Source organism: Aythya ferina (genome assembly GCF_964211825.1).
Source record: "Aythya ferina genome assembly, chromosome: 2".
Taxonomy (NCBI): Eukaryota; Metazoa; Chordata; class Aves; order Anseriformes; family Anatidae; genus Aythya; species Aythya ferina.
The window spans coordinates 160957228-160974811 of NC_140297.1; the positions used below are offsets into that span (position 1 = coordinate 160957228).

Genomic DNA, 17584 nt, shown 5'->3' on the forward strand with positions numbered 1-17584 from the left:
GTTTGTGTTGGTGGGGATCTAATGGAGGGTAAAAAACCAGGATGACTCTGGCATCCCTGCACCAGGTACTCACTCTGCGCATGTCCCCCTCCTCACGGCACCCCCGCCTCACCCCGTGGCTGCCCGCAGCCTGCGCGCCCTGCTCCTGCTCACTGCTCCTGCCCTCCGGGGAGCCGCTTGCCCTCCCGCCTTCCTCCTCTCCTTCTGCCTGCGCTCCTGGGCACTCACTGCACCTCTCGGGATGGCACAAGGGGACCCGGCTCACCTGCACGTGTGCTGCCTATGCCCGTCCCCAGGGCTGTCCCCGAGCTCGCGGTGCATGCAGCACGAGCACTCCGCAGCACGGCCCCAAGCCACACACGAGCTATGTCGGCTCCTCGGTAGCCGGCTTGTCTGGAGCGGGCCGGCGGGGGACTCGAACTGGCAGGGGCGGTGCTGGTGCTTGCAGCGCTTTCCACATCCTCGAGGTTTTCCTGGCAGGGAAAGCGCAGCCGGCACCTTCCTCGCCCCAGCTCCCCTCTGTCCTGCTGCATCCGGCCGGGGCTCTCGTTCCCCTCGTGCACGGGGCTGGGAGAGGCTCTGCCCGGACGGCAGTGGGCACGGTGGTGGTGTGCAAGCTGCTTGCATCCGTCTCCATTGCCTTGGGCTTGGCTCGCGCTCCATTCCTTGTCCGTGGTACGTGGGTCATCCTGCTTCCTGCACTGCTGTCCGGGTCCTGTCGCCTGTCTGCCTGCGCCCTGCTAAGTCAGATCAGTAGTCATGTGTCCCCTGTCTGCCATACGTCTTCTGGAAGCTGGCGCCACCGCCTCCAGCTCGTGGGGAGGCCCAGGGAGCCGACGCCATTCCATGCGCATCCTCCACCCCTCTGCCCCGGACCGTCCCGTGTCTCGGTGGTGCGTGGTTGTGGCTGGCATTGACGCCGTGGCTTGGTCGCATCCGTTGTGATTTCTCTCTCTTCCCCCTTTCTGTTTTCTCTGCACCCTCTTTCTCCTCCAGAAAGCCGCCGAGAAGCTGAAGGAGGAGGAGAGGAAGCGGCTGGCGGAGGTGGAGGCCCAGCTGGAGAAGCAGCGGCAGCTGGCCGAGGCCCACGCCAAAGCCAAGGCGCAGGCGGAAGCGGAGGCGCGGGAGCTGCAGCTCCGCATGCAGGAGGAGGTCACCCGGCGGGAGGTGGTGGCCGTGGACGCTGAGCAGCAGAAGCAGAACATCCAGCAGGAGCTGATGCAGCTGCGGCAGAACTCCGACCACCAAATCAAGTCCAAGGTCAAGCTCATCGAGGAGGCTGAGTACAACCGCAAGAAGGTGGAGGAGGAGATCCGCCTCATCCGCCTCCAGCTGGAGACCACCGAGAAGCAGCGGGCCGGTGCCGAGACGGAGCTGCAGGAGCTGCGGGCACGTGCTGAGGAGGCCGAGCGGCAGAAGAGGCAGGCACAGGAGGAGGCTGAGCGCCTGCGCCGGCAGGTGAAGGAGGAGAGCCAGAAGAAGCGGGAGGCCGAGGAGGAGCTGAAGCGCAAGGTGCAGGCCGAGCGGGACGCAGCGCGGGAGAAGCAGAAGGCGCTGGCGGACCTGGAGAAGCTGCGGCTGCAGGCAGAGGAGGCTGAGCGGCGGATGCGGCAGGCGGAGGCCGAGAAGGAGAGGCAGATCCAGGTGGCCCAGGAAGTGGCCCAGCGGAGCGCCGAGGCCGAGCTGCAGAGCAAGCGGCTTTCCTTTGCCGAGAAGACGGCACAGCTGGAGCTGTCACTGCAGCAGGAGCACATCACAGTGGCCCACCTGCAGGAGGAGGCCGAGCGGCTGAAGAAGCAGCAGCTGGAGGCCGAGCAGTCGCGGGAGGAGGCCGAGAAGGAGCTGGAGCACTGGCGGCAGAAGGCCAACGAGGCGCTGCGGCTGCGGCTGCAGGCCGAGGAGGTGGCCCACAAGAAGACTCTGGCGCAGGAGGAGGCAGAGAAGCAAAAGGAGGATGCGGAGCGGGAGGCCCGCAAGCGTGCCAAGGCGGAGGAGTCGGCCCTGCGGCAGAAGGAGCTGGCGGAGGAGGAGCTGGAGAAGCAGCGGGAGCTCGCGGAGGGCACGGCCCAGCAGAAGCTGGCGGCGGAACAGGAGCTGATCCGGCTGAAGGCAGAGATGGAGAACAGGGAGCAGCAGCGCCTGCTCCTGGAGGAGGAGCTCTTCCGGCTGAAGAAGGAGGTGAGCGAGGCCATCCAGAAAAGGAAGGAGGTGGAGGAGGAGCTGGCCAAGCTGCGGGCCGAGATGGAAGTCCTGCTGGAGAGCAAGGCCAAGACAGAGGAGGAGTCGCGCTCCACCAGCGAGAAGTCCAAGCAGCGGCTGGAGGCTGAGGCCAGCAAGCTGCGGGAGCTGGCCGAGGAGGCTGCCCGGCTGCGGGCCCTCTCCGAGGAGGCCAAGAGACAGCGGCAGCTGGCTGAGGAGGAGGCTACCCGGCAGCGGGCTGAGGCCGAACGGATCCTGAAGGAGAAGCTGGCAGCCATCAACGAGGCCTCGCGGCTGAAGGCAGAGGCCGAGATCGCCCTGAAGGAGAAAGAGGCCGAGAACGAGCGGCTGCGGCGCCTGGCAGAGGATGAAGCCTACCAGCGCAAGCTGCTGGAGGAGCAGGCTGCCCAGCACAAGCAGGACATCGAGGAGAAGATCGCCTTGCTGAAGCGCTCCTCGGAGAGCGAGCTGGAGCGGCAGAAGGGGCTCGTGGAGGACACGCTGAGGCAGCGGCGCCAGGTCGAGGAGGAGATCCGCGCGCTGAAAGCCAGCTTCGAGAAGGCCTCGGCGGGCAAGGCCGACCTGGAGCGGGAGCTGAACCGCATCCGTGGCGAGGCGGAGGAGGTGCAGCGCAGCCGGGAGCAGGCTGAGCGCGAGGCCGAGAGGCAGCGAGCGCTGGCACTGGAGGAGGAGGGCCGGCGGCGGGAGGCCGAGGAGAAGGTGCAGGCCATCCTGGCAGCGGAGGAGGAGGCTGCGCGGCAGCGGCGGCTGGCCCTGGAGGAGGTGGAGCGGCTGAAGGCCACAGTGGAGGAGGCTCGGCGGCAGAAGGAGCTGGCGGAGAAGGAGTCGGAGCGGCAGATCCAGCTGGCACGGGAGGCGGCACAGAAGCGCATCGCGGCGGAGGAGAAGGCCCACCTGGCCGCCGTGCAGCAGAAGGAGCAGGAGCTGCTGCAGACGCGGCGGCAGGAGCAGAGCCTCCTTGACCGGCTGCGGGAGGAGGCCGAGAAGGCCAAGCGTTTGGCCGAGGAGGCTGAGTTTGCCCGCAGCAAGGCCGAGCAGGATGCCAGCCTCTCTCGGCAGCGGGTGGAAGAGGCCGAGCGGCAGAAGCAGCGGGCGGAGGAAGAGGCACAGGCCAAGGCGGAGGCCCAGGCAGACGCGGAGAAGCTGCGCAAGGAGGCTGAGCTGGAGGCGGCGAAGCGGGCGCAGGCGGAGCAGGCGGCCCTGAGGCAGAAGCAGCTGGCGGATGCCGAGATGGAGAAGCACAAGAAGTTCGCCGAGCAGACGCTGCGGCAGAAGGCGCAGGTGGAGCAGGAGCTGACCAAGGTGAAGCTGCAGCTGGACGAGACGGACCACCAGAAAAGCATCCTGGACGAGGAGCTGCAGCGGCTGAAGGAGGAGGTGACTGACGCTGTGCGGCAGAAAGCCCAGGTGGAAGAGGAGCTCTTCAAGGTCCGGGTGCAGATGGAGGAGCTGGCGAAACTGAAGAGTCGGATTGAGGAGGAGAACAAGGCGCTGATCCTCAAGGACAAGGACAACACACAAAAGTTTCTGGCGGAGGAGGCTGAGAAGATGAAGCAGGTGGCAGAGGAGGCCGCCCGGCTCAGTGTGGAGGCCCAGGAGGCTGCCCGCATGCGCAAGTTGGCTGAGGATGACCTGGCACAGCAGCGGGCGCTGGCAGAAAAGATGCTCAAGGAGAAGATGCAGGCAGTACAGGAGGCCACACGGCTGAAGGCCGAGGCAGAGATGCTGCAGAAGCAGAAGGACCTGGCTCAGGAGCACGCCAAGCGGCTGCAGGAGGACAAGGAGCAGATGCAGCAGCGCCTGGCCGAGGAGACCGAGGGCTTCCAGAAAACGCTGGAGGCTGAGCGCCGGCGGCAGCTGGAGATCACTGCCGAGGCTGAGCGCCTCAAGCTGCATGTGGCAGAAATGAGCATGGCCCAGGCCAAGGCTGAGGAGGAGGCCAAGCGATTCAAGAAGCAGGCGGAGGAGATCAGCGGGAGGCTGCACGAGACTGAGCTGGCCACACAGGAAAAGATGACGCTGGTGCACACCCTGGAGATCCAGCGGCAGCAGAGCGACCAGGATGCGGAGAAGCTGCGGAGGGCCATCGCCGACCTGGAGCAGGAGAAGGAGAAGCTGAAGCAGGAGGCGGCGTTGCTGCAGCAGAAGGCGGAGGAGGTACTGGGTTACGGGTCCCCTTGGTGGTGGTACGCGGGGCTACCTTCCTTCTCCCCAGCTGCCCCATGCCGTGTCCCAGGACAGTGGGTGCATGGGTGGCTGGACGGGCTCTGGGAGCTGGCCTCAGCCCTTGAGTTGGCTTCTGGCCTCTGCCCGGGGGCGTCCTGCCATGCTCCTCTCTGCAGACAGGAGCTGTCCCCAGCTCCGCGCCTCGGTAGCCGGGTGGCGAGTCCCTCATCCCACCAAAGAGCTCGTGTCTTTTCCCTGCTCGTTTCACCCATGTGTTGCCTGCTGTGGCTCCCTAACCCCAGTGCTGCTCCCTTAACCCTTCCCCTGCGTAGCGGAGCGGTTGGGTGACGCATCCCTAACTAGCACGCGTCCCCAGCCCAGCCCAGTAGCACCCTGCTGCCTGTCCTCCCACCCCCGCTGCCCTGCCGGTGCTGTCCTCCTGGGGGAACGTTGCCATCTGACTGTGCTGTCCTCTCTCCCGCTCCAGATGCAGGTAGCCCAGCAGGCACAGCTCCGCCAGGAGACGCAGCTCCTCCAGCAGACTTTCCTGACGGAGAAGGATGCCTTGCTGCAGAAGGAGAAGTTTATCGAGGAGGAGAAAGCTAAGCTGGAGAAGCTCTTTAAAGACGAGGTGGACAAAGCACAGAACCTGAAGGCAGAGCAGGAGCGGCAGCAGAAGGAGATGGAGCAGGAGAAGCAGCAACTGAAGGCCATGCTGGATGAAGCCAAGAAGCATCAGAAGGAAGCAGAGGAGAATGTTAGGCATAAACAGGAGGAGCTGCAGCAGCTGGAGAGACAACGGCAGCAGCAAGAAAAACTCCTTGAAGAGGAAAACAAGAAACTTAGGGAGAGGCTCGAGCAGATGCAGGAAGAGCACAAGGCTGCCCTTGCCCAGACACGAGAGATCATGATCCAGACAGATGACCTGCCTGAGGAGGTTTTAGTTACAATGACACAGCTGCCAGATATCAAAGCCGTGCCCAACGGCAGAGACGTGGTGGATGGCTTAGCACAAAACGGGGAGCCAGAGTTTGCCTTCGATGGCATCCGTCAGAAGGTATCTGCAGAGAAGCTGGCTGAGGCTGGCATATTGAGCAAGGAGAACTTAGACAAGTTGGTGAAGGGTGTTGTGAGTGTTAGTGAGCTCTCGCAGAGGGAAGACGTCAAGAAGTACCTGCAGGGCCAGAGCAGCATTGCTGGTTTGTTAATCAAACCCACCAATCAAAAGATGAGCATCTATGAAGCCATGAAGAAGAAGCTGCTCAGCCCAGGCACCGCGCTGGTCCTCCTGGAAGCGCAGGCTGCCTCTGGCTTCATAATTGACCCTGTGCGGAATGCGAGGCTCTCAGTGAACGAGGCGGTTAGAGAAGGAGTGATTGGGCCAGAGTTGCATAATAAAATGCTGTCTGCTGAACGAGCGGTAACTGGCTACAAAGATCCTTACACGGGAGACAAGATCTCCCTCTTCCAGGCCATGAAGAAGGAGCTCATCGTCAAGGAGCACGGCATCCGCCTGCTCGAGGCCCAGATCGCCACCGGCGGCATCATCGACCCCGTGCACAGCCACCGCCTCCCCGTCGAAGCTGCCTACAAGCGCGGCTACTTTGACCAGGAGATGAACCAGATCCTCTCCGACCCAACTGATGACACCAAGGGCTTCTTCGACCCCAACACACAGGAGAATCTCACCTACCTGCAGCTCATGGAGCGGTGTGTGACTGACCCAGATACGGGACTGTGCCTCCTGCCGCTCACTGACCAGGCGGCTGCAGGGAGAGAGCTGGTCTACACCGACCAAGAGGCCAAGGACGTCTTTAAGAAGGCCACAGTGACAGTACCATTTGGCAAGTTCCAAGGGAAGACGGTGACCATCTGGGAGATCATCAACTCTGAGTATTTCACTGAGGACCAAAGGCGGGATCTGATCCAGCAGTACAGGACTGGCAAGATCACAGTGGAGAAGATCATTAAGATCATCATCACGGTTGTGGAGGAAAGTGAGAGGAAGAGCCAGATGTGCTTTGAGGGGCTCCGGGCCCCTGTGCCTGCCGCCGAGTTGCTGGAAAGCAAAATCATCAACAAAGACCTCTACAACCAGCTGCACCAGGGCAAGAAGTCTGTGAAGGATGTGGCGGAGATGGAGTCTGTGAGGCAGTACCTGAAGGGCACCGATGCCATTGCTGGCATCCTAGTGGAGTCAACTGGCCAGAAGCTCACCTTCTATGACGCCCTGAAGAGAAACCTGCTGAAGCCAGAGATCGCCCTGTCCCTGCTGGAGGCGCAAGCTGCCACGGGCTACATCATCGACCCCGTGAGGAACAAGCTGTTCTCTGTTGACGAGGCAGTGAAGGCTGAGGCTGTAGGGCCAGAGTTTCATGAGAAGCTGCTGTCCGCAGAGAAGGCTGTGACCGGCTACAAGGATCCCTATACAGGCCAGACAGTTTCCCTTTTCCAAGCGCTGAAGAAGGGGCTGATCCCCGGTGACACCGGGATCCGTCTGCTGGATGTCCAGCTTGCAACTGGAGGCATCATCGACCCTGTGAATAGCCACCGGCTCCCGCTCGAGGTTGCCTACAAGCGGGGCTACTTTGACCCGGAGATGAACGAGGCTTTGTCCGCAGCCCATGATGAGATCAAAGCTTTCTATTGTCCCAACACCCAAGAACATGTCACCTACGCCCAGCTGCAGAAGAACTGCCACCGTGACAAGCAGACTGGCTTCTACCTGCTGCCCCTCTCAGACAGAGCCATCCAGTCACAGCAGGAGGAGATCTACACGGACAGCCAGGCAAAGGAGAGCTTCGATAAGGCGGTGGTGGAAGTCCCAGCAGGCAGCTTGAAGGGACAGACAATGACTGTCTGGGAGCTGATCCACTCCGAGTACTTCACAGAGGAGCACCGCCGGGAGCTCCTCCGACAGTACAAGACTGGCAAAGTGACCATTGAGAAGATCATCAAGATTGTGATCACCATCATCGAGGAGACAGAGACCAAAAAGCAGGAGAAGCTGACGTTCAGCGGTCTCCGGGCACCTGTACCTGCCAGTGAGCTGGTGGAGTCCCGCATCATCACCAAAGCCCAGTATGAGCAGCTGAAAGAAGGCAAGAAATCAGTGAAGGAGCTCGCCGAGACAGAGACAGTGAGGAGATTCCTGCATGGGAGTGACTGCATTGCCGGCGTCTACGTGGAGGCGACCAAAGAGAAGCTGAACATCTATGAGGCTATGAAGAGGAACCTGCTGAGGTCCAGCACTGCTGTGGTCCTCCTGGAGGCCCAGGCAGCAACTGGGTTCTTGATTGACCCTGTGAAGAACAGGAAACTGTACGTCAACGAGGCGGTGAAGGCTGGTGTTGTTGGGCCCGAGCTGCACGAGAAGCTGCTGTCTGCTGAGAAGGCTGTCACTGGGTACAAAGACCCCTACTCAGGGAACACCATCTCACTCTTTGAGGCCATGAAGAAAGGACTAATTGTCAAGGAGCACGGCATCCGCCTGCTCGAGGCCCAGATCGCCACCGGCGGCATCATCGACCCCGTGCACAGCCACCGCCTCCCCGTGGAAGTGGCCTACAAGCGCGGCTACTTCGATGAGGAGATGAACCAGATCCTCTCCGACCCAACTGACGACACCAAGGGCTTCTTCGACCCCAACACGCACGAGAACCTCACCTACATGCAGCTGAAGGAGAGGTGCATCGAGGATCCTGAGACAGGCCTGTACCTGCTGCCTCTGCGGGAGCCTGAGAAGCCGACGGTGGTGGAGACAACGCACGTGTACACGGAGGCAGAGACGCGAAAGGTGTTTGAGGAGACGCAGGTGGACATCCCCGTGGGCAGCAGGGCGGGCTCCTCTATGTCGCTGTGGGAGATCATGCACTCAGACCTGCTGCCCGAGGAGCAGAGGAAGCAGCTCATGGAGGAGTTCCAGTCAGGCCGTGTGTCCAAGGAGCGCATGATCATCATCATCATCGAGATCATCGAGAAGACTGAGATCATTCGGCAGCAGAATCTCATGTCCTATGACTATGTCCGGCGCCGCATCACAGCCGAGGACCTCTATGAGGCCAAGATCATCTCTCAGGACATCTACAACCTGCTGAAGCAGGGCTCCAAAACCTTCCGGGAGCTCCTGGACGTGGAGACTATCTGGAAGTATCTCTACGGGTCAGGCTGCGTTGCTGGCATCTACATCCCCTCTTCCAAGCAGAAGCTCAGTATCTACCAGGCTTTGAAGAAGGGGCTGATCAGCTCAGAAGTGGCCCGCTCCCTCCTGGAGGCCCAGGCAGCCACCGGTTTCATGATTGACCCCATAAAGAACGAGATGCTGACTGTGGATGAAGCCGTCAGGAAGGGCTTGGTGGGGCCTGAAATCCATGACCGGCTCCTGTCCGCAGAGAGGGCTGTGACAGGTTACAGAGACCCATACAGCGAACAGAAGATTTCCATCTTCCAGGCCATGAAGAAAGACCTCATTCCTAGCGAAGAGGCCCTTAAGCTCCTGGACGCCCAGATAGCCACTGGTGGCATCATCGACCCACACCTGGGCTTCCATCTGCCCCTGGAGGTGGCCTACCAGCGGGGCTTCATCAACAAGGACACGTATGACATGCTGTCTGAGCCCAGCGAGGTGCGAAGCTACGTGGATCCATCCACGGATGAGAAGCTCAGCTACACGCAGCTCCTGAAGCGGTGCCGCAAAGATGAGACCAGCGGGCTCCTCCTGCTCCCGCTCTGCGACACGAGGAAGCTCACCTTCCGCGGGCTGCGGAAGCAGATCACCGTGGAGGAGCTGGTCCGCTCGCAGGTGATGGACGAAGCCACAGCCCAGCGCCTCCAGGAGGGCCTCACTTCCATCGAGGAGGTCTCCAAGAACCTAAAGAAGTTCCTGGAGGGCACCAGCTGCATTGCCGGCGTCTTCGTGGATTCCACGAAGGAGCGGCTGTCCGTGTACCAGGCCATGAAGAAGGGCATCATCAGGCCAGGCACCGCGTTTGAGCTCCTGGAGGCGCAGGCAGCCACGGGGTACGTGATTGACCCCATCAAGGGCCTCAAGCTGACGGTGGAGGAGGCTGTGCGGATGGGCATCGTGGGCCCAGAGTTCAAGGACAAGCTGCTCTCCGCTGAGAGGGCGGTCACTGGCTACCGGGATCCCTACACCGGAAAGCTCATCTCCCTGTTCCAGGCCATGAAGAAGGGTCTGATCCTGAAGGACCATGGGATCCGCTTGCTCGAGGCCCAGATTGCCACAGGAGGCATAATTGATCCCGAGGAGAGCCATCGCCTCCCTGTGGAGATTGCCTACAAGAGGGGCCTTTTCGACGAGGAGATGAACGAGATCCTGCTGGATCCCAGTGATGACACCAAGGGCTTCTTCGACCCGAACACGGAGGAGAACCTCACCTACCTGCAGCTCATGGAGCGGTGCATCACCGACCCAGAGACCGGGCTCTGCCTCCTGCCCCTGAAGGAGAAGAAGCGTGAGAGGAAGACCTCCTCCAAGTCCTCTGTCCGCAAGCGCAGGGTGGTGATCGTCGACCCAGAGACAGGCAAGGAGATGTCCGTGTACGAAGCCTATCGCAAGGGCCTTATCGACCACCAGACCTACCTGGAGCTGTCAGAACAGGAGTGCGAGTGGGAGGAGATCACCACCTCCTCCTCCGATGGCGTGGTGAAGTCCATGATCATCGACAGGCGCTCGGGGCGCCAGTACGACATAGATGATGCCATCAGCAAGGGCCTGATTGATCAGTCGGCCCTGGACCAGTACCGCTCAGGCACCCTTTCCATCACCGAGTTTGCGGACATGCTGTCCGGCAACATGGGTGGCTTCCGATCGAGGTCGTCTTCCGTGGGCTCCTCTTCCTCCTATACCGTCAGCCCGGCCCCCTTGAGAACGCAGATGTGGAGTGACCCGACCGAGGAGACGGGGCCGGTGGCAGGCATCCTGGACACGGACACCCTGGAGAAGGTGTCCATCACGGAGGCAATGCACCGCAACCTCGTAGACAACATCACGGGGCAGAGACTGCTGGAGGCCCAGGCCTGCACCGGGGGCATCATTGACCCCAACACCGGGGACAAGTGCTCTGTCGCCGATGCGGTGAACAAGGGCCTGGTTGACAAAATCATGGTGGACCGCATCAACCTGGCACAGAAGGCCTTCTACGGCTTCGAGGACCCGCGGACCAAGACGAAGATGTCAGCGGCCCAGGCCCTGAAGAAGGGCTGGCTGTACTACGAGGCCGGGCAGCGCTTCCTGGAGGTGCAGTACCTGACGGGGGGCCTGATCGAGCCTGACGTCGAGGGCCGGGTCTCCTTGGATGAGGCACTGCAGAAGGGCACCATCGACACGCGCACGGCCCAGAAGCTGCGGGACGTCAACACCTACTCCAAGTATCTCACCTGCCCCAAAACCAAGCTGAAGATCTCCTACAAGGACGCGATGGACCGGAGCATGATCGAGGACGGGACCGGCTTGCGGCTGCTGGAGGCCTCCTCCCAGTCCAGCAAGGGCTACTACAGCCCCTACAACGTCAGCAGTGCCGGATCCACCTCGGGCTCGCGGTCGGGCTCCCGGACGGGATCCAGGTCGAGCTCCAGGCGAGGGAGCTTCGACGCCACCGGCTCTGGCTTCTCCATGACCTACTCTTCCTCCTCCTTCTCGTCCTCCAGCTTTGGGCGCAGATACACGGCAGGTCCCCAGAGTGCGGTGGATGCAGGAGACTCCTCCATCACCCCGTCCCTCCTGAGCGGGCGCTGCGGGCAGCAGGCGAGCGTGGCAGGGCTGTGGGGGCCTCCGCTCAGCGTGGCGTGAGGCTGCCTGCCCCGTCCAGCCTCCGAGGAGCCCGCCCGCCTCTCCCGCTCCGCATGTTGCAATGCTGCTGGCTAATCACTTTTTTTTTTTTTTTTTTTTTAATTTTTAAACTCCATTCTTCCAAAGCAGTGCCTAAAGTTTAACCAAAAAGACTAATATATTAATATATACGATTGTTCTGACAGTATTTGTATATTAAGAGATGTGAGAGAGAACACACTACCCTCCCAGATCCGCAGCCCCGGGAGCTTGCTGCCGTTCGTGCCCTCTGCAGAGCAGATCCTGCCCAGCCACTCGGACACAGCGAAGCAGAACCTGAAAACAGTTTTGTGTTTTTGATCTAACCACTTAGCGACTCTTTTGTAATTAAAACCTACCGGCTTCACCCCCGCACCTTGAAGGAGGAGACGGCGCTGTCCCTGCGGCGTGCCCGGCTGGGATGGAGGAGGACGCTGCCGCAGGCTCCCCCGCCGCTCAGCACCGGGCAGCCCGATCCCCCGCACCACCCTGGAGCCACCCGGACCCTTCCACCTGCCCTCAGCACGGCAAAGGGGCTCTGCACCCCTCCCAAGCTGCCCCAGCTCCTTTCCTTGGCCTCCCGGCACAGCCCTGCCGCCGCCGCGGACCCGGTGCCCGACCGTAAGTGCGCGCTGGCGCTGCCCGCTGCTTCCGCGCCGTGCGGAGGGAGCTGCCCCGCACCGCCGCTGCGCCCACCCAGGGGCTTCGCTGCGTGCCCACCACCTCCGCCAGCCCGCCCGCTCGCTTGGCTTGCCCCACGCGCAGCTGCGTGGCCGCCAGCTGGCGGCGGCACCTGCACCTCGCTGTCTCTATCTATCTGTCTGTCTCTCCGTGTATCTGGGAAGTGCTCCGCACAAGGTCTGTTCCTTAACGCTGACGTAGCCTAACAAGCTGGCAGCCGCTCGGCAGAGCCCATGCTGGAGCCCTGCTGACTCCTTGCTGCCACAGCCAGCCCAGGGCTGTGCGTGCCGCGCGTGGTTTCTGCACCCAGACCCCAGCCCGCTGCCCGGCTGCGCGCCTGCCCCTCGCCGAGGCTCCTCCAGCCGTGGGAGCCTCTGCGTGGGGTGGGCCTGGAGCGCGCTCTGGCTGGAGGGAAAGTGGATCTCTAAAACCAGACTCCTCTTCCTGATGGGAATTCCTTTCCTCTTGGCTTTCCTCTCCTTCCCGTCACCCGCAATAACGCGCTCTCTCTCTGGCAGATGTCTTTTTCCAGTCCCACCAAAGATGTCCCCTTGCCGCTGGGCGAGTTCCTCAGCTGGGTCTCCGACGTTAGCAGGTCGTGGATCGGCTCGAGGGGAGCCCTGGACGCGGCAGCGCCTCGGCTGAGCTCACCTGCACAGGTAATGCTGACCTTTCCCTACTCTCAGGGGGCTTCCTGGGGTCCTGCAGCTTGCGGGGCTGCTTCTGGGCTGCTGCTGGGGGGGGCACGTCCTCCAGACTGTGACCGTGAAACGGCCACGGGGCGTTGCTTTCCTCCAAGCACGTGCAGGGGAAGCGTGGCCGGCGGTGGAGGCTTTCCAGCCACGGCCGTGCCGGAGCAGTTCTGCTCCCCGCACGAGCTCCCGCTGTGCCCAGGCTCCATGGGGGCGAGCAGGCTGGTGTGGGGCGGGCGCGTGGCGCTGCCGGCTGGGCTCAGTGGCTTCATCTCATGGACCAGTCCTCCTGTCTCATCCCATCTTTTCTGTTCGCTTTGTTTTAGTGTTGCTGGATGTCCATCCCAACTCCCCTCACCGCTGCCACGGAGCCCGTCCCCCAGTGCTGGGGCAAGTGGGACCGCACTTGAGGACACTGGGAAATGCTCCCTCTCCCTTTGCACATTGCCAGATCCCCGCTCAGAGACCTGGGGCCACGCTGCCCGGGTGCAGGAGGTGCTCCATGGCACGGGAGCCCCTGACTCACCAGCCGCCCCTGCCCCCTGGCAGCGCCTGGCCCCAGCCCCACCACATCCTCCACCGGCGCCCCAGCAGGGGCTGAAGCAATAAGTGAGGTGGCAGCGGGGGCTGTGCCTGCCCGGCCCGGCCCCCCTGGCCCCAGAGGCACCCGCGCGGTTGCCTGGCCCCCCCCTCGCCCCGTGCCGTGCACCCCGTCCTCCCTCAGGATCAGCCTCCACGCACGGTGCCACGGCTCGCTCGCGGATCTCCACAGCACCTCTCCTCCTTCCCACCTTCTCTCATTTCGCCATGTGTAAATCGATCATGTTACTCCTCAGCATTTGTTATTATTCTCATTATCCAGTTTTGCTTTTGCATGACATACTAACGTGGGCGATTCTGTAACACACCCAGCCCGAGCCAGGGCTCCCGCTCCTCTGGGTCCCTGCGCTTCCCTGATTTCCCAATCATTTCTCATCAGGGCAGCAGGGGCTTATCAATAATCCAAAAGCATCTCTTTTTTTGGGGGCAAAACACTAAAACCTGACTTGTATATACCGTGAAGTGTTTGTAAAACATGCAGTATGGACCCATGGCTCTCCCCAGTGAGGTCAGTAAAAGAGATCCTATGAAACCAGCCGGCAGCTCCGCGTGGTCTGTTCACCCTCCCTGCTCCCTGGTCAGCGGCCGTGCCCCTGGGGTGGGCCGGGGGCTCTCGGCCACCTCCTGCGCTCTGGGGCTGTGCCACACTGGGTGCTTGCTGGCGGGGTGGAGGAGGAGGCTGGCTGTCCAGCAGGGGCATGGCTGGGGCATGGCGACTGTGACCTGGGGCCAGCAGGACCCTGCTGCCTGCAGGCACTGCCCATGCCTGGTGTGAGTGCAATTCTGGTGTGCTCAGTGCATGCTAAGCCATGCCCAGACAGCCCCCCCGGTGCCACCGTGCCCAGACCAGGGCTGCAGGATTGTCCCCGGGGACCCCGGGCACGCTGCTGGCTGCCCTGGGCTCCCAGCACCGGGTGTGCTCCGCAGAAAGGTGAGTGTGGGCGCAGCAGGGCCCTGGGATGGCCCTGGGAGGCTGCAGCCCCTTGCCAGTGGCTCCCTGGTTTTGGGGACGGGGGGAGCAGCAGCAGGGGGGCACTGCTGGTGGAGCGGAGGCTTCTGAGGGTGCCTCTTGTGCACGAGCACCGCTCTGTCCCTCTGCGTGGTGCCGAGCCCCCTGCACCCTGGGTGCTGCTGTGCTGGTGCCGATGCGTGCAGCGGCTGCGTGAGCGGGGCCTTGCTGGGGCTGTGCACAGCGGGCTGCCGGCCTCTGCTTGTCCCTGCGGTGTGACAGGAGCGTGGCTCACGCAGCCGGGTGGTGCACAAAGCAGCGGGGATGGGTCCCAGTGCTTGGGGACACCCCGCGTGGCTTCCAGGACGGAGCAGCCTGGGCAGGCAGGGGCGAGCTGGCCGGTGACCAAGCAGCAGGGTTTGTGGGGGCAAACCTGAGCGTGGAGGCACCTGCTCAGGAGGGTTTCCTGGCACTGGCTCTACCGGAACATGAAGTCTTTGCAGCCCTGGGCTGGGCCAGGTGCCAGGCACCACGCCAGGAACACCAGGGCTGGCACAGCAGGGACGAGCGTGGCACGAGCGGGCTGCCGGGTGGTGCAGGGGCAGCGCCTGCTCTGTGTGATCTTGGGGCCGGCAGGATCTGCCCAGCAGCAGCAGGACCGTGCTGGGGGCAGCTGAGCGCATCGGCCCCGTAGCAGCACCCAGGGAGGGCCTGGGCTGGCCCGGACAGATGGCAGTGGCTGGGGAGCGAGTTAATTGCCTTGTGCGTCAGCAATTAGCAGCAGCTCCCTCCCTGCAGCGTGGTGCGCTGGGACACGGCTGCTGGAGGTGGCAGGGGTGGGGGCACCGCGCGGGCACAGCCCTCGTGCCGGGGTGGCTGCAGGCTGCTGCGCCCATCCTGGTGGGCTCAGGATGGGTCCCAGCAGGGGGCAGCTCCCCAGGGTGGCACGGCCAGTGCGGAGCCTGCACCCTGTGCTCATCAGCACCCTGGGGCTGTGCACTGCCTCACTGCCACCAGAGAGAATTCCTGCTGCCTCACCTCCACCTTCCTGCCGCCCCTCGGGGCTGGACACCTCTCACAAACCTCATGAGCCCGCTGAGACCCTTCTGCCCCTGTCCCTACCCCTCTCCATGGACGAGATACCCTCACCCGCAGACTCTCCTGGGTGGGGTTGACCTCCCCTTCCTGGGGCTGAGAACTGACAGCAAACCCTGAGCTCTGCAAATCCTGCGGGCTCCTTCTGGGAAGCCTCGGCCCCTGGGAGCAGCACCCGATTGCTGGAGGGGACCCCCCTCATGCCCACAGCACCATGCCCGTGTTGGCCATGGCACGGGCGGCCCCCTGGTGTGGCAGTGGGGCCGGGCGGTGGGACCCTACTGTGGTGCCTGGCAAAGGGGCAGGCCCCTGGTGGGGTGTGCCGGGGGGGAGCACCCCCCACATCCACGCCTCTCTTGCTCTCAAACACTCACTCCAGTGCCTCGTTGCTCCCTGTGCATGGGGCAGCACCGGTGCCTCGGTGTCACGCAGCAGGACTCGGCATCAGCCAGGCCCCGTGCGGACAAGCGGCACCGCCAGGACCACGGGCACAGGGACAGCGGGAAGCTGGGGACCTGTGCCTGGGGCTGCTGCTTGTCAGCCTCCGGTACCAGCAGTGGCCAGCCAAATCCCACAGCGAGGCTTTCCCAGGGGTCAGGGGGCTCACCAGGGAGCCCCTCGCAGTGCCACTGTGCCAGGGCAGTGGGCGAGCAGCAGGGTCGGGGCAGAGCCGTGGCAGGGGCTGCCCGGTCCCACTGCTCCCCGCCGGAGCTGCTGCAGGTTTGCCCGGTGCCTGCAGCCCCGGTGGCCCTGGCGCAGCCGAGAGAGCACAAGCACCGCGCGAGGGAGCGCCGGGGCCGCAGCCGTGCCGGGGGAGCGGCGCTGAGCAGCGTCAGCTGCCACGGCACGGCACCGCGCGCTGGGAGCGGCCGAGCAAGCGTGTAATTGGGCCAGGCTAATTATGATGGATAACTCTATTATATTCCCGTTTTTAATGCGCTGCAGCTTAGCCTGCCCCGCTGACGCGCGGGGCAGAGTTCACCCCTTGCAGCCCCCGCGAGCTCAGCGGCCGCGCAGCGTTAAAGCCTCGGTGTGCGGGGCGCTGAATGCGGCGCCCATAATGGCTGTCACTCAGCCCTGCGCGCACAAACGTTTGCAAACAGCCGGTGACCAGCTCACACAAAGCACTCGCGGGGACCCCGCCGACGCTCGCCAGGGGGGCTCGGTGCTCCCAGGTGCGTGGCAGCCGAGCCGGGCACCAGCCCTGCCGCCGGCACGGATTGCCTTTGGCTGTGGGGTGCGCGTTCCCTTGGCTGCGGGGCCCCGTCCGGCCGCGGGGGACCTGTGGCTGCCGTCCCAAGCGGGGCCACGGCCGCCAGCTCGTCCCCGCTGGCACGCAGGGCCTGCCAGCTCCCTGTGCCCGCCGCCCCGGGCACTGCTGGCGCCGCGCTGCAGCCCGTGGCTCGCCGCACTGGGAACGCTGTGTACAGCTTAGCAGGCAGCCACAAAGCAGCACCGGCCTCTCCCACGCCCCCCCTTCACCAGGGTGCTGAACTTTTCTTTAGGGTGATAAGCTGCCCCGCTCTGCTTCCTCCGCACGTGTGGAGCCCAGCAGCTCCCCTGTGGCCTGCCGCAGCCCCGGGGCACGCAGCCCCCCAGCCCCCCATGGAAATCTCGGTGCTCATCAGCCGAGGACAGCGCTGCCCCGTGGGGTGTGCCCGTGTCCCGGTGCCGCTGCGTGGCACGGTGCGATCAGCACGGCGGGCTGCTGCTGGCAGTGTGCTCGGTGGTCCCGGCTGCTGAACCCACCCCTCTGCTGGCTGCAGGCCCCGGGAGGCAGGAGGGGGGCTGGTGGCACTGGATGTCTGGTACCCGCTGCAGGGCTGGGTGCCGCCAGGCTGCGGGGCCGGCCAGGGGCTGCGGCGAGGCCGAGTGGCCTCGGGGTGCTCTGAGCTCTGAAGCCGCTGACGGGGCTGTGGGACCTGGGGTGGTGCGGGGACCCTTGCCCCCCTCCTGAGGCGCCGCGTCACTGCTGTCAGGCGGCTCCAAATCCGTTCGTTCTGGTTGTCATGTCCCAGGACGGAGCTGTGCCTGGTGGCTGTCCCAGCTCTTCCCACTGCTGCGCTGAGCTGGGGGCAGAGGCGGGAGCACGGGCAGCGAGGAGCCCCACGGACTGCCTGAACTTGACTGTGAACACCAGGGACACTCCTCGTGCTTGTGAAAATATTCCACGTCCCTGCTTGTCGAGCCTGTGGTCCTCAGCCTCTGCCCCTCGCAGGCAGCGCCGGTGCACGGCGTCGCAAACGCACGGCCAGCAGATCGCTGTGGGGGCCACCCGCCCACCCTGGCTCTGCCTCGTGCTCCCGTTCCTTCTCATCCCCCTCCTCGCAGCATCCCACAGGAGGTTTGTAC

The 17584-nt window shown here is 63.5% G+C and overlaps 1 protein-coding gene across 21 annotated transcripts in view; it reads left to right on the forward strand.

The window, feature by feature from the left end:
* Positions 1–11301, forward strand: part of PLEC (plectin) — a 50106-nt gene extending 38805 nt beyond the window's left edge. For 20 of the 21 annotated variants that reach the window (XM_084508589.1, XM_084508591.1, XM_084508574.1 and 17 more), the window contains 2 exons: positions 997–4377; positions 4874–11301. In XM_084508589.1, coding sequence (XP_084364715.1) covers positions 997–4377; positions 4874–11197 — 9705 coding nt within the window. In that variant the 3' untranslated portion in view covers positions 11198–11301. The remainder of the gene's footprint in view (positions 1–996; positions 4378–4873) is intronic. The other variant, XM_084508586.1, reaches the window with a different exon arrangement.
* The last annotated feature ends 6283 nt before the right edge of the window (positions 11302–17584 follow it).